Here is a 27,988-nt window from a genome sequence, read left to right on the forward strand (position 1 = left end):
TAGCTCTGTACCGTTTGGCTACCACTGCTGAAGATGCTTTTATGATACATAGAAACATATGTCTACTTATGTACAGTTATATACACATGATGATGACGTATATATTAAACTACTGTTCAAAGAAATTAATGTTACACGTGGCGGCATAATGCGTTTTATTGCATCTTCCATTAACTCATGATCGAATCTTAATGATTACGTCTATATACGATCTAGTTTTGTTAATTTAGATAATTTATCTATTAGTAGTTACTTCTTGATACATCTACCAAAACCAATCGTCTGGGAAAATTTCAAATTCCTGTTTATTTTATTAAGAATATTCTAGAAATAAAGGAACGTAATATTTCGTAGTGTTAACGTGTTCAAAAAAAATAATACAATTACTTTTGAAATATATCACTCATTTTGTCTACATAAATTTTATTAAAATTAAAAAGCAAGATCGCATGTTTTTATATTTATTATAAATAAATAATATTTATTTATTATATAAAAAAATATTAAATTTTCAAAATTAAAATAAAAAAAAGCATTGTTAATGATGTTGATATCTTTCTATGGTTTTTGGACAGGATTTAGGTCAAGACAGCTAAAACATTATCGAGATCAAACGGTGCTTGCACAGCACACTTATTCAAGCACACATTAAAAGGTTTGAAAAGAACAATTACTTTACAAAGTGGCAGGGTAATACATTACATTAAACAAAAGAATTAGGCACCTATGCCCCCAGCGTGAAGAATATTTTCCAATTAATGTAACACTTATTTACACAAATTAAAAAAAAACACTCCTAAGTAGTAATAACATTACATACGATAAAGTTTCTTATTTATTTGAAAAATACAATTTTTACTTCTATTTACAATACATATAATTACTAATTAGAATAAAAGGGTATGCAGTGTTTACATGAATTAAGTGTCAACCGTTAAAAGGTTACAATTTATTTAGTATTTTAATTAACGTGTATACAAATTAAATGGTACGAACGTGTGCCTAAGTACAGATACGCACACATGCAGAGATAATCATCGGCTGCGATCCGACCTTGCCGCAGGGTCGACGACCTTACAACCAAAAATGGCGCTCAAATTAAAATTCAAATTACGACAATATCGAAGCATCTTATGTTTTGATGAGGCAATAATTGCATTTTGATGATTTGCAGCAGAAAAATGAAAGGATATTAATATTTCTATAAGTAAATTGAAATATTATAAATTATCAGGAATTGGTATTAAATACACTACGTAATAGTTAATAAAGAACCATTTTTATTTTATATGAAGTATATGAGATGTAAATTAAAGAATATCTTTGGAATGATTAGCTGTGATTAAATTCTGAGATTTTAACAATGTTTAATTTGATTGTTTCAGCTCAAATCGAGATCATACCATGCAAGGTGTGCGGAGACAAATCATCAGGCGTCCATTACGGCGTCATAACTTGCGAGGGATGCAAGGGCTTCTTCAGAAGGTCTCAAAGTACAGGTCGGCTTCATAGAATATGTCTTTAAATTATATTAAATACGAAACTCTGCATCTAACGTTATACATTAATTATTTCGGCCAATAGTTACACAAAATTTGCAAATAAAGTCTGTCATCTTCTGTGTTTGTTAAAAACTATGTTCTTTTAAATACCCAGGAATTTTTAAACTTAAATTCTTTTGATAAATTTTAAATTAAGTAATTTCTGAAACATGTTAGTCTTAACTATATATATTTATATACTTCTAAGTTATTGATTCTTTCAATGGAGACCCAACTCGATAGCGTCAATCTTTCAGCACGTGCTAAGGTCAAAGCCCTATTAATTAAAAAAAAACCGAACGTAACATCATTAAGTTCGTATAGATTTAAGGTTGATTTTTACTAAATCCATACAAGGAACTTTATTTAGTTAGGTAGATTAGTAACTGAATTAAAGTTGAACTATAATACATAGAAGATGAAAATGCTAAGTAATATTTTTGATTTAACATAAGTTCACAACAATATTATAAAGGCTTACCGGTATACACGATCTATTAATGTAATAATATCGTATAATAACGTAATAAAAGACATAAGAAGTGTTAATTGTAACTATGAAACATATATTTATCTCATCGTTTGTAAGTGTGCCAAAAATGTAAAAAACACTCGAAAACAAACGAAGTTCTGTTACATCTTACGCATTAAAAGCTTATAGCAATCTTAAATAAATCGTTTTATGATAATTTGCAGAACTTACATATAATATTTTATATTTATTTCTTTCTTAATACGACTCTAAATGTAGACATGGAATGATTTAAAATGAAATTTATTCTTATTTTACCACTTGAAAAGTACGAAGTGAGTTATCAAACTCCAACTAGTAATATGCTATATCTTAACACAAATCGTTTTCGAATCATATTTATTGCGGCGAAGATTATCTTTCTTCCTGGCTCTCTATCGTAGTGGTGTCTTACTAGCATTTGTGGGAACAGTAAGGTTCTTACTTTAGTTTTATCTGTGCTGTTGTTGTTGTGTTTCGATAATTTCTACAGTCATAGACATCTTTTTTATTTTTATATATACACGAATATTGAAAGTATTTCCAAAGCAATTTAGTTTGTTTTTTTGATATTATTTCGGAACGGTTTTATATAAGCCGACAAATGACAAAGATTTTTTTTAAAATTAATGCTTATGCTTATAACAAGTATAATGATCTTATTTGTGTTACCTTTCTGTCTTGTTATAGTCCTGGAAACCTTACAATAAGTAAAATCGAAATATTTTCTTTGTAATTAAAATTGTAGAGGTTATGCATTTGCGCATGATATTTATAGTAACATTAAAATTGACATCAAATTAGTGTTGTATTCAGTTCGTAAATATTTTTGGGCAAGTCTTTTAAGTAAAGTAAAGTGTATATATTTTATAGACCAAAATGTTATAGATAAACAGTTCACCTTAATTCATTATCATACTAGATAGAAGCGTTGCTAGAAATTTTTCTGCCACTTCTTTCAGCGTTAAATCTCTCCAGAGTAGTAATAATATTGGCCAGGCAATATCGATCAGTCAGGCAAAGAAATGGCACTCTAGTGATCTAAGAGCTCAGCAGCTTTCTAATTCGGTAAAATAGTAGTATGTAGCGGCCCGAGCCTAGGCTCACCCGGGGACTCTCGACCTTCTCTAAAGAGGTTTTTAGGCTAAGTGTACTCCGAACTCTGCCACCTCAAACTCCTGGAATCTGCAAGTGAGTCTCTCATGTATAAAGTAGCTATCCCCCGCCTGTTCCACATAGCCATTTAGCCTTTGTAGGTGTAATTTCATAAAATACATTGTTGGTAATAATTCCAGAAAAATATTCAGGCTTTAATATTAATCTAAATGAGTTTGAAATCCTAAAGTTTGAAATTAAGCATTTTTTTAATAAACGGCCTCTTAACCTTCCTCACGGGAATAATTTCAAAAAATCCGTTCTTAGCTATCCTCTGCTCGTTGAAAGAAATATTCTTAAAAAATTGCCTAATAAATTATATATACTAATTCATACAAAATTCTTTAAGACTTACGGTGTTCGTTAGGCAGACAGAGTTAGTACAGGTAGATAACTCTTATATATATAGATTTAAATGTGTTTATTAACACAGTACATTCTTCCAGTGGTGAACTATCAATGTCCGCGCAACAAGGCCTGCGTGGTAGACCGAGTCAACCGCAACCGCTGCCAATACTGTCGGCTGCAGAAGTGTCTCAAACTGGGAATGAGCCGTGATGGTATGTATACTTTTTGAAATATTCACATTATATTATATGCGAATAATACTTTGAAAAGACTAATTTGTAGAAAGGGATGTCATAGAAAAATATTAGAAAGATATTTAGCGCTAGATAAGATGTTTTAAGCGCTTTACGTTTAGATGCGAATCCTATGACAAATTTCTAAATCGGTTGAATCGTAACCGGTGAGATCGTGAAATTAAATTACATCGTAAACACGTGGTGGTATGAGGAAGCGAACACGAGGTCAACGACACCTTATCAGTGCTTATAACACAATGTTGTTCTTATACAATCAGGTTTGCCGTTGTCCAAGTGATAAAGAAACTGCGATATAGAAGGAAAATAATTATGTCGCCTATTGTTAGGTTAGTGTGTACACTTTACCAAGCATGGTCCTTACAATCGACTTATGAATGTAGGTAACGAGGTTTTATCAGTCTTAACATGTATTTTTAAAATTTCACTTCACGGTTACTTAAAATATTTCATCTTTCAACGAAATGTCTAATTTTTGAAAAAAGAAATTCAATACGTCTGACATAATTAAATTAAGAACATAGATTACGAAGATTTAATCTTGTCACTGTAATTATGTAAAACAGGAAAAAAATGCAAAAAGGCGTTTTCAATGAAAATTCTGAAAAACATGATTCCACGTACAGGATGATTGCTTATAGGTGTAACAGCTTTAAAGAGGGGAATATAAACCTCATTTGTTTTTAGAAAGCTTTTGCACCTAAATCCAATCACCTAAATAAAGTGAGCGCTCGGAAAAAATTTACATTAATTTTTTTATATTAGATTGCGACTGACCAATAATTTCTAGCAGTACAAAGATTACGTCGACAATTTGTAAACATTTTAATATGTAGTAATCCAAATTTTTAAAAAGGCTTTTTCTTTCAATCACTACTTTATTTAGTATTTGTGACAGAAAATGAGCTTTTCATTTACCCCTTTATTGCTCTCTTCTATATTCAATTGCTCTGTATATCATGGACCATATTAAAATGTATTTATATATCCTTTAATATCGATGGTATTACAAAATATGGAGATGTTAATCGATAAATGTCACATGCTTATATCATTTTATGGGTGCGCCTATATTATCGGAGCTGCAAATCCCGTCCCAGTATGCGCATAGCTAGACGCCGCCCAAGCGTAGAGTGACGCGCCGCCATTGCGCAACTCTATGTAATGGCTAGTGATGACTCTGTAGTAGATAATAGCGAGTATCGATAAAAAAACCATTCATGTAACATTAAATTACGATGTTATTCATAAAAACGTTGTTTTTTTCGTAAATAGTATTTTTGATACGCCTTCAATTTCTCTTTCGCCAAATAAAAGGGAAATAGCGCAAACGCAGTTAAATAATTCGAATTTTATCTTATAACAAGAAGCTTATAAAAGATAAATCGATCTTCGAATAAATCAATCTGCCACGGCCACTAGATATTTATTAGCAAATAATTACAATAGTTGTTATTGAGAGAATATTATTCAGATTTAAATTTTACGTCATTATTGTGATAGATACACGTAAATAAAATTTCAAAATATTAATTAATCTTTTGTGTTCCTTGTTTTATGATGTATTAAAATTATCACCGATACTTTATACAAAAACCCCCTGAGATATCTAAGCCCTGAGACGGGGATAGGTGAGATTGGCCAGACGCACACGTGATATTTCAAAGTAGATGACTACAGCTTTGTTTACCTTCTAATAACTAGTGACTAATAGTTGCGTGCATTGTACACTATAAACATGTGTTGTATTAGGGCAACAGAGGAAGCCTCAGACGTCTTGTGACTTCTTCTTCTAGTATAAATAACATACAGTAATCATCAGCCATACGACGTCTTCTAATAGGTTTCCACAAACGAAGGCCTCTCCCATCGATCTACAACAGGACTGGGTAGAAGCGGCCTGCATACTATTATATCTACAATAAAAAATGTACATAAAAACTGAAAATATTAATATAATGTAAAGTTTGTAAAGAAATATTTGAAAAAAAATAATATTTTGCATCGTGCAAAACATACATCGATATCGATATTTCATATCCGCACATCGCTATATATTGTGCAACGGTGCAGGCGTGAAGCGTAACATAATATATGTTTTTGTTAGCATGTAACTGACAGACACGAATAGATACCGAATAATTATGCTTATGTAACAAACTCGATCGAACCTGAAAATAATGTAAAAAACTGTGACCCGATTTCACTCGGGTGTGGAATACCGTGGATTCCTTCACGAATCGTATCAAGACGCACGTAATTGTTTCGTATCGATAATAAATTACTTAGTCAACCTAAGGTAATTTCCATAATTTGTCTAAAAGTTTAGCATAAACAGTCGAAGGTTTAAATAATATACGCTGAAATATTACCTAATAGGTCGTGTTTGTACGCGAAAATAAGCAAATTTGACATAGATGTTTTAGTCTCATAAATTACATATATATATTAATATTCTTTGCTTCCGAAGAGATAAATTAAATTTATAAACAAATTTTAGAGTGCAACTCATAGATATTTTTAATACTACAGATAAAGGTAGCATTAATTAAAACAAAAATTATGGAACTCTGTGTATAAAATAATACAGTAACATTTATTACAAAACCAATAACGAGTGCTTACAGTTAATCCGTAGAGTATTTGGGGCACAAATTATATTTCTTAGTTTTCAAAGGCCCACAAACAACTCATTGTCTCTATGTTAATGTTTTCCACAAAATATCGCCTTTGTACGAAAACCTATTAACTAGGACGTTAAACTAGAGGTTACTGTTCCAAAATGCGTACCAATATATTCAGCCGTCGCGACCTCTCCATCAGTACTGCGTAGAAATAAAAAGAGATCCATATTAACTGGCTATTACAACGGGTCGTCGAACCTTTCGACAAACGAAAACTTTTCATAGTCCACTAGAACCGAAAAATTTCACACAGACAAAAACCCTACGTGATAACAATAAATTAGCCGAACAAATTAAACGACTTTGCAAACACTAGCACATTGTGTTATAGTAGTGAACTTTTCAATTTGGTCGCGTTACCGGCCAACGGGATCAAGCCGCGTTACGTAGTAAGCCTGCTATACGTCACACGTACGTAGCACGTATACATACATACGTCAGAGTTACCAGAGTTCGTTGTTCCACTAGGCAGTGTGCCAACGGCCGCTGAGTCCCGCGCGCACACGCTCGCCTCTACGTGCCCTCACACACACTTTACCCGCGACGTTTACTGCACACATTCGCAACACGCTCACACCGATCCGTTCGCACACATACAAAGTAATTGTGCATGTGCTTGTGAGGTATTGAGTAACAGTATGCTAGGTGTCATTGAGAGCGCAATGTTTTATGATGATTACTTTACCGATATTTACGTGTTGTACTTTTTCACCGTGTGAATTTACAGAAGGCATGTGAACGACGACAAAAATAATTGCCTCTTATTGCGACACGTTGTCTCACCCATAGGTGTCGGTAAAGATCGTATAACACATAAAAATGTTAATACACAAAACTTTTCAACGCGAGGCCAGATCATTCTGAGAACTTTAAATTGTCTTAAAATAAATAGCATATAATAAATGTAACCAGTGAAGACTTACCGCATTGAAACGTGGTTAACCGCTTCAGTCTTTATTGTCTCAACGAGACATGAAGGCACGAAATTAGTTTAAATAATGAGCGACATATAGTTGAACTAGACCACATAGCGTGTAGGAAAAATGGCCATTGGGGCTTAAAAGTAAACATCATGGACTAGCAAGCATAGGACATCCACTCAGAAGGTTTACAGACGACTTTGTTGAGGTCGTCTGGATACGCTGGATGCGGGCAGCTTCCAACCGGTCCTATTAGATATTTATGAGCGAGGCCTATGTCCGGTAATGGGCGTCCTAGGGTGAAATAATGGCATATGTATAAATATAGCGGAGGTAGAAGCGGTCGTAGAGGTAAGAGAGCGAGAGTCGCGAATATTGCTTTCAAATCGGTATATTTTCCAAAAATCTGTTTGATCCTCATACAAGCATATCAATAGCTAGTAATACATCTAATATTATTTTTATATTTCAGCGGTGAAATTCGGCCGTATGTCAAAGAAGCAACGCGAGAAAGTGGAAGACGAGGTGAGGTTCCATCGCGCGCAGATGCGTGCCCAGACAGACGCAGCGCCCGACTCAGTGTACGACGCTCAGCAACAGACACCGAGCTCCAGCGATCAGTTCCACGGACATTACAACGGGTATGTTTAATATTTCTCTACTACGCTAAAGACGTACTTTTTTGAGAGGTTAGGCGCTCTTTGCGAACCCGCGGAATCTGCAAATTTGTTAGGCTACTGCCAACTTTCACTACTGTGAAACACTGGCCCGAAAAGAAAAAAAGAGACTCCTTATAATCTTATAATAACCACAGAACCTTACTGGAATAACTTTTATTTCTTTTTCTCCCATTGCTGAGGTTTAAAACCTTACTATAATCCAATAACAGCCACCGAGTCGTGTTCGGCTCTTTCGGACACGCATACTCGTATATCTTAACAACAAACACTTGTCGGGAGCACGATATAACTCTCTCTCTCTTTTTCAAGGGCCTTTGCTTTCAGTGAATATAGACTATCCGCCTAAATTACCTAAGAGCTTGGCTATATCAGGTTCCGGTAGAAAATGTAATGTTACATTACCCAACGTGGCACTTAACGTGGAGCCTTTGTGCTCAGAAATGCTTTAAATGTATATCTAAAAAAGTAATATGCCTACGTACGATAGTTATATTGCTAATTTAAAGAAATAATACTATGAAAATATTTTGCAGCCCTTTTTTAAAACTGAATAAAATAGTTTTCGAGTGGCTGCATCATGTTAATGAGTACTCCATGAAATAATTTGTTCCAGAAGAAAAGTATTAAATAGCTACTTTTTATCAATGCTAGCAAAAAATATTCCGTAAAAGTAGAACAACGTGGTCGTTAAAACAAAACTTGCAATATTTTCTCACTTTTTGATTATTTTCACACATAGTTAACGTTACCGTTATATCATCGCCGAAGCGGAGATGCTTTCTCCGGCGTCTGCACGATAGGCCCTTACCGTTGCTTACCCGTAATTCGTAGTAGACATTCGTGTCAGCGGTGCATCAGACATCATTACGGCAACGGTATACGTACGTGACAGTGAATGACGCCTAGCGGTAAATGCAAATAGCGCCACCTAGTATCGGATAGCGGTACTCAGATAGTTGTTCAAACTACCAATAGACTGCAGTGTTACCGGTTTATTTACATCAATTGAACGTAGAATTCATTGATTTTAATTGACAAGTGTATAAAAGGTACATAAATATTTGAATGTAATCATATCCTGTTTCTTTATATTCTTTGAGTACAGATAACTAGTTGTGTAGAATTCTTTTTTTTTATCAAACTGCATAGGCACATTATTTTGTTTCAGTTACACTTAAATTTTATTATTATTCATTTATGTCCATCTATTGTTTTATAGCTTTGAATCTTTTTTCTTTATTAACGACATATTTATACCTAATAGTACTTATAAATATACCATGTACATATTACTTTTGTAATGTAAGATTGACTAAGAAGCGAGCGTACAGAACAGCTACTCTATCGTATATGTGATTTCAGCTATCCCGGCTACAGCTCGCCTCTGTCCTCGTACGGGTACAGCAACGCGGGACCAGCGCTGACGTCAAACATGAGCGGCATCCAGCCACAACCACAACAGCAGCAGCCCTACGACGTGTCGGCCGACTACGTCGATTCCACTACCGCCTACGAGCCCAAACAGACCGGCGGTTTTCTGGACACAGACTTTATCGGTGGACATGGTAAGTTAGGTTAGACAAACTTCTTACAAAGAAACCTTTATAGTGATAACGTTAATTCATTGAGAGCCAGCCAGTGCAAGTTCAATATAAGAAAATATATAATTTTTTTCTATAATCCTTGCAATCACTTTGTAAACATGAAAAACTTAGTAAATCTTTATTCGAATATTGTGCATAGCTTACTATGCTAACAGGAACAGCTAATTAATTCATATTTTTTAAATAGAAGGTGACTGTAAAAATGTTACATTGTTGTTAAAAAGATTAAAATTGAGCTAACGTAAAAATTGTCAATAGACGAACAACAAAAAACATCAACAATCGTCCGACCAACTGGCTCGACGTCCACTACGACTGCGACCACATCCACCACGACGCTGAGACAGACGTCCATGAACGATATCTCGCGGACTCGGATACAACAGGATTTCGATCGTTACGAGCAAGACAGAATCCAATCTCCCGCTTCCATATCATCGGGAGTTATTAACATAAAACAAGAAATAAAACCGGAGACGTCTATGGGTGTGGATAATTTAGTTGCTAGCTACGTCGACTCTACAACTTTTCTGCACAGTCCTTCGAATATACAACACAGTCCTATGGACATCCAGAACACAGTTTTGGTTAGCGGCCAGAGTTCAGTGTCGTTGACAAGCGAGGAGCTTAGTCCAGATGATCTAACATCGAGCAGTGGGCACGGGAGGCTAATGGATCCTTTGAATATGAATATGTCCGGGATGGGAATGGTAAATCCAAATGCGGTGTCGAACAGGAGACATCCTGGACCCAGTCAGAGTGGTGCAAACGGGGACGACTTGCCTTGTAAGTGGTAGCTAGCAGTTTCGATGTCGCTACCCTTTTAATTTTCTTTAGTTGCGTTGTTCGTCTTTGAGATTACGTTGGCTATTTTTATTGTTTTTTTTTCTATGCTTTCATTAATATGTTATGTTTTACGACGATTGTTTATTTGGTTCCGTTATCAAAGTATTTAGTTTGACTAAGTAAACATGCCTTTGCGATATGAACTCATTCCATCGTCCGTTTCTTTAAGAATATATGATTTTTGTTTAAACAAACATAGTAACAGTGATCATTATTAAACTGGAAAGGAGGAAGATAAATTAAAAATTAGTTAATAAAGTCATAATCCATTTAAATAATAAGATATAGGGATATTGATATGTACCTTTTTGTGTTGATTTCTTGGATGTTTTTTGGACTCGATTATTACCAAAGGAAAAGGTATAAAAGGGGTGGCCAAGCAAGTGACGAAACAAGCTAAAAAGTTATAAATATTTTATAAAATATTGTATCATAGCTCACATTTTAAAGGAAAAATGTTTCTACAGAGTTGTATGCAGGTTTATGTTAATAGAAAGTAGAAGAATTATCGTAAAAGAAATAACCGATGTGAAATTTGTGCTGCTACGGAATACGATTTTCTAGCAAATTTTGTTTTAATAATCAATTTTATTTAAACGTACTCACGCCAGCATGACAATAAACACGTGGTCAAGATCATTGCGGACAAAGGGTCTACGACCATATCTACTACGTTCTTGTTTCTTTAAGTAATAATTGTTTTAATTTATTTCATTTACTATTAAATACATAGTTGTCAATTTTACGTCAATGTCATTTAGATTAGCTTCAAATTTATATTTATTTTTTTAATGTTGTACTTATAGATATTTATATTTAGATTAGATTTGTAGATTGCTTCATGTTTGTGATATTTTTCATATGTTAAATTATTTTGGTAATATTTGTATAATAATTGTAATATAGGAAAACACATCATTTAAAAAAAAATGATTTACTGCGTATTAATCTTTGTCAATATGTAAATACATAATCATATATTTATATATAAAAATAATTTCATACGGAGTGCGATATTTTCAAAGACTATTGTGAAATTTTTAATGCCTGTAATATTACGTCACCTTCCTTTAATTTTTTAAACTTACATTTTTTAATTTATTTTGTTTATTTGTGTTTGCTTGATAAATAATTATTTATATGCGTTTACTGTGGGTAATATTCAATTCTTTTATTTTTTTTCTAGCTGAAGGCGATATAAGCAAGGTGTTGGTGAAGAGCTTGGCCGAGGCCCACGCTAACACAAACCCTAAGCTGGAGTTCATACACGAGATGTTTAGGAAGCCGCCAGATGTGTCAAAGTAAGCAAAGTATACGGTTTTTTCATTACAATATTTTTCAGAGTGACAACTTTGCAGCTGATAAAAGTCACTATAAATTTGTCAAAATCACGACGTTCGAAGCGAACTATCAAATGCGCGAAGCTCATGGCTAACTGTCAAACGTAAGAAGTTCAAGACAAATGCGCAGATTCCAAAGTCTTTACATTTTCTAATTTTGTCCAAGTACCTTCGCAACATTCTATTTTTTCCGCAAAAACATTCTAGAAAGAATTAAGAATCAAAAAAAGGTTGAATGAAGCTAGTAAAGTCGTTCTCAATTTAAAACGTACCCATGACCAATAGGGGTTTGTTTTTGTACATATACATCAGGCTTGTTCAATTTATAATTTTTTTTTTAAAAAATTACATGTTTTTATTTACTAAGATATTTTTAGTCAGTTGCTATGACCATAAGATTATAAAAAAGTGATCATGTATTATTCTGCACCAGGTTCAAAGGCGCCGTAGTTATGACATTTCTTAATGTTTTAAGACAACAAGTGTGTATGGCTTGTAGGATTTTATTTCCTTGGTCATTATCACATCATTTCTGTAAATATAGAGGACACTTGCAGTCAAATGAATGTCTTGTTATTTTGGGGTATACATAAAACTATTCCTATTACACTATTTTATTCAGTATATTTCGTTTAATATAGTGTATAAATATGTATATATAATATACATTATATATAGTGTATCTACAATACAACCTTTACTGCTGGAGAAAGGCCACCTCCATTGAATTCCAATAAGATCGGAAAAAAGCTGGCGTTATTCAACGTCTTCCAACGATCTTAACAAGGTCTTCTATCACTCTTGTGGGTGGACGTCCCACGGCTGATGATAATATAGTATAGCGACATAAACGCCCATATAAGATAATGACTACATTTACGCGAATATTAACTAAAAATTACAAAACAGATTTTTGTAAGTTTTGTAAGTAAGATCATTATTATGGCCGGTCTTACGCGATCTTGATTATGCGTTCGGTCCGCTTAGTGGAGGGCCTACCCATGCCGCATTTATCGACTCTTAGTCGCCACTCTAGAATCTTTGAACCAAAACAACTATAAATACTTCTTAATCCACAGGTTGTTATTTTACAATTCGATGACTTACGAAGAGATGTGGCTGGACTGCGCCGACAAACTGACTGGAATGATCCAAAATATAATTGAGTTCGCCAAACTCATTCCTGGCTTTATGAAGCTCACGCAGGATGATCAAATTCTCCTGCTCAAATCAGGTAATGAAGCATTTATATTATGATTCATCTTTGTTTATGCTCAAGCTTGGGAAATATTTGTTGTACTACTGTTTTAAGAATATTCGTCTGAGTTTATTATGGTCTCTACAGACTAGAATGCGTTGGAATCCTCGTAGCTTTAAGTTGAAGGATGGAACCTATAGAGGATCTCAATCTGATTATAATTTCTATTAAATTGGCCTCTTCTCTCATGAAGTTAATAAGTGGTCACTGTAAACGATCTCAGTGAATAATAATATAAATAATGATAAAATAATAAAAAATTTAAATTATCATAAGAATAACATTGTTTAAATAGCCATTATTAATTATCCTTGTTTTGGTTACTACAGGATCATTCGAATTGGCAATAGTGCGTCTTTCCCGACTGATCGACGTGAATCGCGAGCAAGTGTTGTATGGAGACGTTGTGCTGCCCATACGCGAGTGCGTGCACGCACGGTAAGTCTCACCTTTTTTATAAAATTTATCATTACCATTTCCGGTATATGTATGTATTATGTATGTATGTATTTATGTATGTAAATGATATATCTAGAAAGTGGCCGGTCGCTTTACTCTGGATATAGACTTTTGTCCGTGGTCTCCAGAACCTTAAGTGTCCAGCAACCATCTGTTTTGCGCGCTATATGGCCTGACCACTACTACTTCAACATGCCAATCCGATTGGCTATGTCGATTATTTTCTTTTGTTTACGGATCTCTTCAACCCTTCCACCTGATCATTGGATCTCATAGAGAAACCCCGAGCACAGCTCTCTTCATGGCTTGTTGAGCGACTATGAACTTGCCCATGAGGTCCAGATTAAGAATCACTTTGTCTTGCCAATCGCTCTCTTCTCCATCTCAAGCGGAGCACCCCTGCGTATTTTAGGAAATTATCCTATAAAAAGACTGCTATGTGATATAAAACATTATACTGTTAATTGTAATCGCATTAGATATCTCATGTAAGACGTAAAGTTTTTTTATAACTTTTGAAACCTATGTTTTGAAAATAGCGGATAACAGTTTCACAAATATTAATTGTTTTATGCACATTGTACTCGGAGTAAATATTTTAAAGAAGAAATAAAGAGTAATAAATAGCATCGTTGACAATTTTTAACTTTGAAATTTCAGCGATCCGAGGGATATGGCCTTGGTGGTTGGCATTTTTGATGCTGCGAAGACCATTGCACGACTCAAGCTGACCGAGACTGAATTGGCTTTGTACCAGAGCCTCGTGTTGTTGTGGCCAGGTGAGTATTGTATTATAACTTCGAATTACTAAATAAACAAAGTCTCGAACTTAATATATTTAGAATATGAACAAGTTATGAACAAAAAGTCATTTCAATAATATTGTTAGTTGTCTTCGACCTTAAAATCTATATAAAAATAAAAATGAATCATTAAATTTGATGTTTAGTTCAGAGTTAGAAAACAGTCTGGTAAATTCAGCCATTTTTAAAATATTAGTTTGAGAGGAAGTAGATTATAACAAGAAAAAAAAATTGTGGGGAAGATAGTAACAACATTTTATTTTTTTCTGTATAAACTACCACATTTGACGTTATTCGAAATAATATCACATATATTTGATAGTATCGGTAATTATTTAATTCCACAATAAATTAATTAATGAGCTGATTTATCTAAAGTATGTTTCATTTATTTATTTTATATATTAGAGTACATATATTAGAGTAGATAGACCAAATACTTATGACAGTATGAAGCCAGTAGAGGCAGCTAGTCCTTAGGTACATTGATCAATCTGGTTTCTTGTATACTCTATGATTGTGATGTTCACTTATCAGTGTTTATTTTTGTTTATTTATATAAATATTTGAATGTTACATATAGAACGGCATGGTGTGCGCGGAAATCCGGAGATCCAGTGTCTGTTCAACATGTCAATGGCGGCGATGCGGCATGAGATCGAAACCAATCACGCGCCACTCAAGGGTGACGTGACAGTGTTAGATACGCTGCTCACAAAGATACCCACCTTCAGGTTAGTGTGAATTTATAACGTTTCTTCGATGTCCGTGCAATAGGAAACTACGATTCAAAACCAATTCTGAGATTCGTTTCATGAAGATGAAAATCTGTTTCTGGTTGAAGTCAAATGGTATTTTTTTTTAGAGTAGAGCACTTTATTAGTGGATACCCCTCTTTTTCCTACTCTAATTTAAATAAAACAATATATATAGTAGATAGCAATAATGATACATACAGTATGCTGGTATTTGCCAAACTTATATGGTTAGTTACACACCTACAGAAATAAAGCCGTGAAGAGTTCCCATAATAACGCGACGCATGAGTTGTAGTCCCGGAGCGCTTTGGTCGTTGCTCGAAGTCCGTCGTCAGTCAAAAAACTATTACTTTTGCGACAGACGGGACTCGCAGGTTGGGAAGCGTCACATAAAACATGAATAAATTAGTAACTACAACAATCATAAATTAGATATTTCTTTAGTAATATGTTATTGATACTATTGTTGCATTAAACATTACCACTTGTTAATTAAGAGCAGAACCGTCATTACGATAGCCGTACATGTAACAGCAGATATGTAGCCGCTAAGAGATGACATATACTGAGTAAAGTAAAGTGAATTTGTGATTTAAAACTTCCGGGAATTAGGAAGCCAGGTAAATTTTTTCTTAGTTCCCTTTGAAGGGGATGAAATTGATTTAGATGGATAAATAAAGAATTTACATTTTTTTAAAATGTTCACCTTACGCAAGTTATCTTGTTAATATAATGTAACGAATTTGCAAAATCAATTTGTATAAACTAAATTCTTTATATGACTTTATCACTTTTTAAACCTGTATTACCATAGAGATGGCTTAGCAACGGAGTATTTGAGCAGAAATCAGGAAATCTCAAATATATAAAAGGATTTAGAAATTGTATTGATCGTATACTATAAGGTTGACAATGGTTGACAAGACGTAAATCTGTTTACAGAGAACTGTCACTGATGCACTTGGAGGCGCTGTGCCGCTTCAAGGCAGCCCATCCACACCACGTGTTCCCGGCTCTCTACAAGGAGCTCTTCTCTCTGGACAGCGTGCTGGACTACACGCACGGCTAAGCCACGCGTGAGGTTCGATCTCATTTTTGCCCACGAACGCGGGACGCTGGCAACAGTGAGGCGGGCTCAGGATTTCACTTATCAAGACTTGACAGCTACGTTTCGTTTAGTTTCCCTCGCCCGTGGCATGAACTAAGGACATCCGCTCGTCGTTTGTTAACCTATTTATAATTGTATGTATGTACTTTGAGACTGTTATGATATGATATTTACGTATAGGTACGTACGTACAATATTAATATTTAAATGTTTATTTAATTCGAGTCTAGGGTCGGGCGAGTGTCCTTAGTTCAACTTTGACATTTATCGTCGAAATGAATGAATTATATTATGGGTTTTTAAATGTTCGCGACATTATGCATAGAGTAAGGGGAACATGCGTGGAACCTGAAAAAATGGCTTCTATATCAATATGTAATATATCATATGTTGTATGTTATGTTAGATATTGCGCAGATAGGACCATTACATAACTAACGTAAAAGTGTATCTTTGAAGGAAGAAATAATAATTATATATATAAAGTATAATAATAGAATTAGAGTTTTTATTAAGAAATAAATAAAAGTTATAAAGATGTAGACAGGTTTGAAGATCACACAACAGTTTCTTATAAGCGAGACATTTTATTAATAGTCTTTTTTTAATTATTTTATTAGTTATTTTAAAGAGAAATGTAACTTGTTATTTATTTCAAATGATTATTAATATTGATGTTTTTTTATCCCTTCAGTGTAGATTGTCGATTATGTTGTAACGTAGATTTACAAAATACTGCCCATTATTTTATAATTTTTTCTTAAGCTTTTTTAATGAAACAAATAAGTCGAACACATTAAATGAAGCAATTGAAAACTTTTGATGAGTAAATAACGTAATTTAAATTATAGTAAGTTGCATCATTGCGTCTTGATGTGCGGTGTGATGAACAAAAGTACAGTCAGAGATAAACATTCCGTTGTTGGGTGCCCTTGGTCAAGTTCGCTTTGTTTGTACCAAGACTTTAAGTTCACTTTTGTGTTCGACGATGCTGTGTCATGTGCACTAAGGAGACGGGCGCGATTTGTAATGAGTAGTATACCACCAGCGTTATCCATGTGTTCATTTTTCAAATTGAATTAATTTTATAACGCACGATTTTTTATATAATCGATATGTTTTATTGTATCGTAATTTTTTTTTCGAATCATCGACGTTATATAAACGATGTTCGACAATTTATTTACAAATGATTTGTGAAATGAACGCTTTTGTTTACGGCACTCAAAAACGGGATGGACGATATGAAATTTTGTATAAGCAAAATTGCGTTTTGTATGTTTTCATAGCAGGCAATTTACAGTTTTGTATCTTCGTAGAGTGAATTTGATCTCATTATGTTTGCACTTTTCTATGCTTGGGTGCCATGTTTGGATTGTTTTTGTACCGCATAATAAAAAATAAGTCGATGCATAATAATTACGATGCTATATTTAAAAACGAATAAGTACATTTTTACATTTTTTTTACAATCATACGTAAATTATAGTTTTTTTTTTCTCTTTTACACGTTTATCTTTATTAAAAGATAGAATCTTTATTAAATATTTTTTTTACTTTACGTTTGACTTTTTTTACTATTTCGTCGCATCTAAATTGCCTGCTAGGTCCTTAGAGTTATCAATAACCATCAATTTTCTAACACTTACGCTAAGTTTTGTCGAATAGCCTTTACTATAGACTGGTTTATAATAGTGTTAAAAAGTATAAATCTTAACTCGTATTTTGTAAATAGCTAATATTCATATGTATTTTATATTGAATATCATTATAAGGTTCGATGGGTTATTTTTAATTTTACATTCTATTAAAAAAAATGAAAACAGATTTTCCACTTGGGTTGAGAGATGTTAATCTTGAGAGTCACGTGAAAAATGTTGTTTTTTTTTCTTTCGATATATTATATATTTTTTGTTAAATAAAGCAATCTGTTATTGTCTATGTTTTTTGTTTTATTTTTATTTTTATTCCGTTATTTCGTTTAAATTATATTATATATTTTTTCAACAGTCTCATTCAAGTCACGTACACATAGATTTTTTAATATCAATAATATAGTTATAAATATACATACATAGTGAGAATATATAGAGTTTACCAAAAATATACGGGTGGTTCAAATATTACTTTAAAGTACACAATGTTATATAAAAATATATTTCAAATTTGTTTTACTTGAAATTATAAAATATGAATATAGTTAATAGAGCCGTTGAATGTTTAATCCAAATAATTATTACTTACGCCGACACATTCGCATTGTCATAGTGACGTCACATGTTATCAAATTTGTTCCGATCGTTACAAATTCGTTTTTTGAAATTATATAAAATTAGTCGCTTATAATTAGATGAGTTAGAAGTATAATTATTTCGGCATAAAAATGAGTAATGTCCGATTTTGTAATGAAAATATAGACTGAATCTTTTTGATATGATACGACAAATAATCTAAATATCTTTCGTGATTTTCATATTAAAACGGACATTTCCCATTAGTGTATTGGTTTAGAGCACGGTACAATTTAAAGCACTAAGACTGAAACAAATCGGCTAAAACCGTTTAAGCTTTTGCCTAAACAATAAAAAAAGTAACCGTCTATTCGTAAATTTACGGACGGCAACCGTGTCCAAATCCAAAAAAAAATAATAAAAAATATTTAATATGTATAATAAAAACAAAATATAAAGAATCTTTATCCCCCTCGCTAATAACAATGTAATCAGAGTATCACGTGTTATTGGATTTAGATACAGGTTGTTCCGCATTTTCTCGAATTTATTTTCGAATTTTTGAATGAATTAATAATATGGAGAAACTTTTCACAAAACCTTCACCTGTGTTTTCGCAAACAGGACGGTGATGAAAATGTGTCCATTCTATAGTTCGTCTTTAACTCGTAGACTTGGTGACTGGTGCAGAATATTGAGAATGATGTAACACGCTGAATCTCTTTTTCGCAAACGAACAAGGGATGTTAGTGCGATAGTGATAGGCATAGGGTAAATGTTTAATTGCTGAGTAGATTTAGTAGGTATTTCTAAAACTTTTATACTATGTTTTGCTAAATTTTCACTAAAACAATATTATAGAATTGGACACTAAAGGATAGCGTGTAATTTGAACAATTTGGTATAAAGGCAAGAATGGTATTTGCGAGAATATTGGGTAATAAATTTGTGTGTTTCTGTGTGATTTGTACGTAGGTCATTTGTTTCCTTTGTTACTTTTATATCAGTTATTCTAAAAGAGCTTCTATTTTATACTTAAATGATACCAGATTTACGGGTGTTTCGATCATTATGGAATAGTAAAATTTTGTACCTCTTGTTTTTCTATGAGATAATTATTTTATATTACAAAAATATTGATTTGTTAACTGAATATTACGTATTTTTACACATTAACTAAACATATTAAAAATGGAAATATAAGAACCTATATCTATGTAAAGAAATCAGAATATATAAATACATATTTAGTAAGTGCGCGTTGGTCGAAAGATAATAAAAGCTACCAAAATTTTCTTTTGTGATTCAGTTTTGTTTAAAACTGATGTCTTTTTCGATCAACCTGTACCTACGCTAGCTTTGTTGATTTGTGAACTCAATACAAAACATTGTACCTAAAAGTAGATAAAATGGAGTTTGAGAACCAATAGAAAATAAATGTTATTGTTTTTATTATTATTCTCGAATCACTTGCAAAGGGATCGTGTTTTATTTCTCGCTCCTTTTGGTTTTAATATCGATGCGGCTAATACATATTGCAACAATTAATGTAATAAAATCAAACAGTAAAATGTAGACTAAGCTTGCAACTAAATATTGTATTATAAAGATTGTGACCCGTTTTAAGTTTCCGGGTTCTATCCCAGCTTATTTAATTAAACGGAAACTTCTAATAATACCGATTAGTGCAGCATATGACGACGCAAAACTAAATGGACAGACGTCCTTGTTAATGTTATTAGAAGACGCTGGATGCGGACCAATTGCAACGGGTGTTAAAAGTCTACGGTAGAGATCTATGTCCAGCTTTGGACGTCCTATGGTTGAAATATTGCTGATGGTGATATTCTACGCACAAATAGCAATAGAAAACACAAAGAGAAAATTAGAATATCCTAGGATCTAAAAACTAAATTAACCAACAATATTTAAATAAAATTCCAAAGTATCTTAAAGAAGAAACGATTTCTAGGATATTAAGTCATTGGCATTGTTAAAATTACATTTAAATTATAGCATTATCTGCTTTTGTATATTAAATGATTATTCGTATTAGGATATTGGAGAAGTAATCATGTTCGTATAATGATATTGTCAAATTGAGAGTAAAATTTTCATTAACAAAATTTAATTAAAAACCTTTTATTCATTTTCTTTACTAACCTATCGTAAATTAAAACTGTTTAAATTAATTGCAAAATCTGCTTGACCATTATTTTCGCTAAAACTATCATTCTATGTTATGTTTAAATAATGCATTGTATGTGCATTATGCACAAGATTTACATGAAAAATATATGAATATTTAAAAATATTTCGTGTTAACGAATGTATGCTTTTTGTTCGGACTTAAATCTTCACATTATCATTTGATTATAATTCATTATTTTCACTCTTTAACTTTTGAGTTACTACGCCACAATAAAGCATTGATATGCCATTGACCCCAATACAGACCATATATATATAAAGCGATGATCACGAAAACCATTGGAAAATACATGGTTCCATAAATAGTTTTTAAGATAGGGTATGGCCAGATACCTCGCGCAGCAAACGTCGAGAACAATCTGAAATTAAAAAATTGTTATCGATTAAGAATACGTTACAAAATATTAGGAGAACCGAAGAGTAATTTTGTTTCTGTCGACATATTTTACAGAAAAACGGATTTATATAATAGATGCCAAAACGTTGTTGATAACGAAGATGAATATATTGTTGATTAGAAATAAAAACTTATTAAAAATGTAGTCGTGTGAATTTAACTTAAGAAAGCGACATTAGTTTCCGGTCCCCTTCTTAATATTAAGGCTTAAGTTGTGGTATAAACAAATAGGCTTTTTTATTACCTCTTTACGTCATAGTTTTTGTTTGTGATTTTCATTGTATTTTTTCAAATTCATTAATTTTTATAACTTTAATGGAAATTTTTTAACATTTTCGAATTTACCTTTGCAGGTACTATGTGAAAATTCTTTTTGTTGTTCTTTTAAATATTGTTTATTGCTCAAGAATAATATTTTGAATAATTAGACTCACATTGGACGGGTATTTCAAATATAAATATAAATATACGTACATATTATCGGTGAAACGGAAAAGTTTTTGTAATGCATTTGTAATGCACTTGGGGTTAATTGGTGGTCTTTAACGTCTAACTAATTATGCATTTTACAACTACATGGTATTGTTTATTAATTTACACTAAAAATGTTAAGTAACAATGTAACAGTTTTTAAGTCATGGATAAATGTTGTTTGCCTGTTACATATACATATATATATATATATATTTTATTATGTTTTAATTACAATTCGTAGGTACTTTTTATGGTTATTTTAACAAAATAAAATCCATCACACTGTTATAGGATTATTTAGTAATGGAAATGCAGTATATTATAAAACAGAGTTTCTGTGCTCTAAACAAGAGTTTGCGGCTTCAAGAGTAGTGCTTTATGTTTTATTATATATTTTGACAGTAAAAAACAGACAAATTCTGTTCGATAAAAAAGAATTAAATCTGTATGAAACTAATACAAGTCACAGTCAAAATTTATAATCATAATCTTGTCTTGTCTCGGCAGGCTGGTTTCCACAACCAACCGGAACTGGGCTCGTTTTGTGTCGTAATCATAACCTATATTTATATATTTTTACAGTAATACGTATATTCATACTTACACAAACAGATAACTAAAATAGAATCCAAACGTATGAATCAAATTCCATTTGTGAGATCTAGGCGTATATTTGGGTAAAAAAATTAAATCCCAGAGTACAATGGGTGCAATAGCAGTATGCATTATGTGGTTTGACACTTGGCTGAAGGCCCTGTCTATGAATGATGGGAATATCATCTCTCTGTCATAAATATACAATGGCCAGAAAAACGAAAATATGCCCTGAAACAAAAAAAAATCGAGTTTGTCTCTTTGTTTTGATTTAGTCGTCTTTAGGGTAATCTTAGCTGTTAGTGGACTTAATTTAATAGTCTTTTTTCACAAGAATCATTGCTGTTTGTTCGTGCGACTGTCCCTTTAAGATTAAAAGCTTCTCGATATTTCTTATAGCACCTTATTACAGTAACTAATGTTGTATCGTAGGAGATTCTACTACTCAGAGACTCTCCCAAATCTACCGCAGCTCGAGAATTTTCGTTATTCAATTCATTAAATTGAATATTTGTGTGGGTCTTATTATTGTTTGCACAGACGCAGATTAGACTGGTTATACCTTCTTCTTTTCAGCCGATAGACGCCCAATGCAAGACTTAGACCTCTACCAAACATTAGCTCTATATATTACTACTCATAAATATTAAGAATGAAGATACTCACCAAACCAAGCGGCAGTATAATACTAACAAATAAAAGTTCCCTGTACACTTTAAGATGTTTCAGGTACTTATGTTCTTTAATCTCTAAAAATGTCGGCAGGTCACACAAAATCCCAAGAAATGCGTAAAGTAACTGATACATCTGAAATAAACAAAATTTTTGAAATAGATTTTTGTTAATATATGTGTATTTATTCATATTAAGTGCAGATATATACTTAGTCTGGCCATAGTACATACTTTTGAATTTGAAATCTGTTATTTTTATATAATTGTTAATTGCGTTTTTTTTATTTTCGCGTCAATATATCTTAAAATATTTTGTCATCTTAAAGCGTAGTGGGATGCTAAAGAGAACCGAATAGCTGTGATTGCGTTACATATAGTAGATATGGTCCCCAAAGCAATTTCAAAGATCGTCCTTACGTTTGGTATTAGTCAAATGTTTGTGTACTGACCTAATGATAAGTACAATGAAACTGTTGGTGACAGAAAAAGATCTGGCCGTACCCATAGTGTTCATTCAAAAAAGGTGATAAAAGTAGTAAGGGAAAGTATTCTTTACAAAAGCATAAGATTTATGTCGCGAGATGAAGATAGCACCTCGAACCATATCGCTGGTTATTACTTAACTAATAGTTTAAAGAAGAATAGGGTATGGGATAAAATAAAAATAACTACTTAAGCGGTACATAAAGCAGAAGGTAGTTGTGCCTCTAAACAACACCACGTCCAATAACCAAGAATGGTCCGTTTGTCAAAACCCGGCGCCGGGTCATAAACTCGATCCAAACCTTTTCTTATCCTGTTGTCCTAGTCCTCATCTTAATCCATCGATTATGATTTATGATTAGTTTTAGAGAGTAAGGCTTGCTCTAAACGCAATGATAATTTGGAGTCCCAAAATAATCCATACAGCAGCGGAGAATTTTTTTTGTAAAAATATTTATAGCCAGACAAAGTATAAATGATAATCAGTAGTGTATCATTTAAGATATCGCAATTAGATTTTTAAAGTATATATAAAACATATTATAATTTTCTTTTATAATAACCACGATTTAATTATGCAATATAATAATAATTTATAATAATATTTGACGTTCATATTCAGACAGAAAAACTACTGAATTATTACTTCTCGAACAGAAAAAACACAGATTAAAAATTTTTTTTTTTGTAAAATATTCACGTGTGATTTGCATTATTTGCTACATTTATTCGCTTTTAAAAATATACAAACCACATATTGTTTCGATTTAAAAGCAACCTGTGTCGTTATTAAGCCAAATAGATTTTATAACTTTAATAATGTATTATACATTTTATTGCAATATTACACAGAATATAAAATTAATAGGCAAAAGATGAGGTACAAAGGGCGATTTGTTCCAGGTAAATATTGAATGGACTAGTTAATAGGAAAAAGTAGAGTGTGCGGTTATATAGTGATAAATAGGGTTGGAAAAGGATGTATATATAATATACTCACCACTATACTTATAGAAGTATAAGACTTAGAGACATTTTTTACAATTTTTTAGCCGAACAAAGTTAGTTAAGTGTTAGTTTTACTAAATTTCAACCGGTTGGGGGATGAAGTGGCGTTTATTGAGTGCACGAAGCGGGCGGTGGACATCTATTTTTTAAATATCCAGGGGTAGGCAGAGGTAAACAACCCCATTTTACGTTCAGAGGTCTCAAAGGCTACACTACAAAGGGTTGTTCAAAATCTCAGGTGCACCGATTTTTAGGGTACATTATTTTGTATAAAATCAAATTGCCTGTAAAATATCTTACCACGTTCCAAATAGTTAAGTAAACCCATCGTAACGAGTAAAGCTTCTGTACGTCCGGATCTTTCATTACATCTCCTTGTAGCGCTATGTACATTGCTACGCTGTTGCCTCCGTGTAGAGCCAATGTAAGAGCATAGCCGAACAAGCGGTGTGGAGCATGGCTAATAGTTACTCTAAAAAAGAGAAAAACTTAACAATTTTGGTACTAAAATTTGCTTCAAATACTTCCGTTTGTTTTAAATAATTGTCCTCAAACTAAATACAAATCAAAAACAATTGCCAACTTAAGACGAAATTTACATCACATTACGTACAAAGCAGAATAATTGAAAGTAATTTTTAAAAATTTTAATTAGGTTTAAGTCAATAGTATCGGCAAATCTAAACGAAAGATATTGTACTCTCAATTAAGCTTCTACAGGCGCACTAATAAGAACTTATATTCTTAAATATGTTGATCCATAAATAAATTTACGAAAATTGTTTAACATGAGTTAACTTCGAATTAAGAAAATTTATGCGCCTTTTAGTATATGTAAACTTTCTTTATATTTCCTCTAATTTCGGTACCGCTCTGTTTCTTCTTTAAAATTGTATTGCTTCCTTTCTTTTTCGTACTCTTATTTGGTAGATAATGGTATTGTTTAATTATTATGTTTCTTTATAACTGTTATTAGGTTTAAATTCACAAAAAATGTTTACGAAATAGCTGTGTTACCACTCTAAATATGCTATGGTACCAATGTCTAAATGTTTAAGGGATTTGAATACGTCAAAGTTGTTTGTTTCCTGTTATTTGTTTTTAAGGTTATTGCTTTACCGTGACCTGAAATCGACCCTTGAGATAGAACCGTCTGACAAAAAAAACGATTAGCTTTTAATTATTCGACTCACAAGCTGTTGGATGATAAAAACGATATACTCGTATTAAAATCAGTTCGAAGCGGACGATTATCTCCGACTTCGCCTACACGGTGTAATCCTGTTCCATCGTGTAGGGTAGGGAGGGACCCACCGCGAAAACGACTCCTTGCAGCCTCTACTTAACAACCAAGACATATATTTAATGGAGTCAGGCGTTATTTTGCGGAAGTCCATCCTAAGTAAGAAAAGGACCCGGACCCGGACCCGGTCCCTTTCTTACTTAACCAAGACAGAGGCTCACACAATTGTTTGACTCTAAAGTGGGTTAGTCGAGTCAAGTAAAAGATCCGATTCGAGCCAGTCCTGCATCCCAGGCTAGCTATATAGGTTCATTTGTTTATTATCATCATCGGTAGACGCTCACTGAAAGGCATTGGCCTCCCCGAAAGATCGCCTCAATGACCGACCTTGCCCTGCCCGCATCCAGATACTTCCGACGGCCTTGACTATGTCGTCGGTCTGCCTAGTGGAGAATTTATCTACGCGTCTACCGGTTTATGGTTGACACTCAAGAACCGATGGCCGTCGGGGTCATTTATTTATTATAAAACTTTATCAAATTTATTTTTAGCAACGAAAATATCATGCTAAATTAACAAGAGTTTAAATGACTCAAAAATATCTAATTAATTAAAGCAACGCTTACGTAATGGTAAATCTGCATTTACTTATTATTGTTAATGAATTTTAATTATTTCGTTTAAACAACCACTAAGATACCGCGTGAATAAGTTTTTTTTTACGTCGATTATTATTTTGAATACAATAATCATGCTGTACTATTGTTCTGCGCTAGGATTTTGGACAAAAAGTAGAACTGCATTTGTGACGGTCGTCTTGAAACAAACGTTAATATCTACTTAAAACAGTGAATATGTATATTTAAATACAAGTTTTTATTTCTATTTTTGGTATTCTGAAGACGTTTACAAGTAGCCTAGAAGCTGAATAAATAGTATTGTTTTACCTCCTTCAACGCTGCTAATTGTAGGAAGTAAATGCAAAGTATTGTAATCTGGTCATTACAAATCGTGTTCGCAGTATTTTATATAAAAATTAATGAGTTTTAAACTTCAAAAGTCGTACATATTATTGTAACAGAAAGACAACTTGTTATTGACATAAACAATTTTCTTACTTCATTTTAGGCTATTCCAGCAAGAATTATGAATTTTAAATCTTCGCCCAGATACGCAGAATTGTATTATCACACAAACCTGAAATAAAAACTTGTATTATAATAAAAATTAACATCTGACTTTCTTATTGTATAACTATTTTAACATCATTATAAAGTCAACCAATTGACGTTCATTGCAATACATAAGCTTTCTCTAAAGATCTCCACGATGACCGATCTAGTCCGTATTCAGCGGCTTTTCGCGACTCAGACTATGTTGTCGGTCGGTATAGTGATAGGCGTATCCGCGCCTACTGGTCCGTAGTCGCCCCTGGAGGCTTTACTGCAGGATTTTGGCCTAAAGGCCGTCGATTAAAAGAGCGACATGCCCGCCTACTAGTATTTCAGACGAGAAATTCTTCGAGTTACGTCGGTCTTTGTATTTCTGCGAATAACCCTATTCCTAATTTAAACACTTTTAAGTATAGTTTTAAGTACATTATTACAAACAGGTTGACTAGAGATAAATTCTCGGTTGCTAATTCATGATCACCTGTACCCCTCAGTGCGCGTCTATCGGCTGAAAAGAACAAGTAGTCATAGACATCTAACATTATAAAACAATAAGTATATTAGCACTTAAGTTAACTTTAACTTTTTAAGAGTTTTACTCGGTGCATAGTGTATTTATTGACTTTGTTTTGTTATTGGTATGGACTGCGGAAACTATTATATTATTTTATTACGCCGATACTTATTTTAATGGGGTTTGTGACGTTCTTGTACATAATTTAAGTGTTTAAATTAACTTGAAAAGAATTACGTACATACTGTATTTAGTTAATATTTTAAGTTGGTATTCTGAGCAATGGTTAACTACATAATATAGGCAGATAATACATCATTTCGAGAAACGTTGTTTTTACGTACGAAGTACATGAATTACGGATTTATGAAATGTTTAAAAAGAAAAGAATACATGCGTGTTAATTAGTATAATTTAATCAAAAAAATATGATAAAATTAAGTAAATGAAATATACTACATAATTGAAAAAATGCTGTCGATTCTCTATTCAATTATAAAGTTACTTACAGCGATTACTCCATGCCCAATTCTTGTAATATTATAAATAACACTCACTGCTATTTGTTTATAAATGAGTCTTGCAAAACTTGGTATAATATTTCAAAATCATCTCACGTCTCTATTTATAATCGCGTATTTTGTTGGTAATTCAAAAGTGTTTTAAAAACTTCATCTGTAAAAGTATTTCGTACAATGAGCGTATATCAGAACCTGTG

At 32.8% G+C, this 27,988-nt stretch overlaps 2 protein-coding genes across 4 annotated transcripts in view; one reads left to right on the top strand and one right to left on the bottom strand.

The window, feature by feature from the left end:
* The window catches only part of Hr3 (Hormone receptor 3), an 87,526-nt gene extending 71,024 nt beyond the window's left edge, over positions 1-16,502 (top strand). For all 3 annotated transcript variants that reach the window (XM_068766277.1, XM_068766278.1, XM_068766276.1), the window contains exons 2-11: positions 1,386-1,499; positions 3,654-3,767; positions 7,886-8,054; positions 9,456-9,658; positions 11,730-11,844; positions 12,963-13,117; positions 13,471-13,579; positions 14,261-14,379; positions 14,987-15,137; positions 16,104-16,502. In XM_068766277.1, coding sequence (XP_068622378.1) covers positions 1,386-1,499; positions 3,654-3,767; positions 7,886-8,054; positions 9,456-9,658; positions 11,730-11,844; positions 12,963-13,117; positions 13,471-13,579; positions 14,261-14,379; positions 14,987-15,137; positions 16,104-16,230 — 1,376 coding nt within the window. In that variant the 3' untranslated portion in view covers positions 16,231-16,502. The remainder of the gene's footprint in view (positions 1-1,385; positions 1,500-3,653; positions 3,768-7,885; positions 8,055-9,455; positions 9,659-11,729; positions 11,845-12,962; positions 13,118-13,470; positions 13,580-14,260; positions 14,380-14,986; positions 15,138-16,103) is intronic.
* A 4,171-nt stretch (positions 16,503-20,673) lies between these two features.
* LOC137922923 (androgen-dependent TFPI-regulating protein-like) lies at positions 20,674-27,948 on the bottom strand. The gene is made up of 6 exons (XM_068766033.1): positions 27,780-27,948; positions 26,703-26,781; positions 24,642-24,813; positions 22,843-22,983; positions 22,187-22,407; positions 20,674-21,070 (listed from the first exon to the last, which is right to left on the bottom strand). The coding sequence occupies exons 2-6, from the start codon at positions 26,705-26,707 to the stop codon at positions 20,890-20,892; spliced, it is 720 nt and encodes a 239-aa protein (XP_068622134.1). The 5' UTR covers positions 26,708-26,781; positions 27,780-27,948; the 3' UTR covers positions 20,674-20,889.
* Positions 27,949-27,988: the final 40 nt, after the last annotated feature.

Source organism: Battus philenor, unplaced genomic scaffold (assembly GCF_028537555.1).
Source record: "Battus philenor isolate CCGP_79_NKW_IND1 unplaced genomic scaffold, ilBatPhil1.0.hap1 SCAF_20, whole genome shotgun sequence".
In the NCBI taxonomy this organism is placed as follows: domain Eukaryota; kingdom Metazoa; phylum Arthropoda; class Insecta; order Lepidoptera; family Papilionidae; genus Battus; species Battus philenor.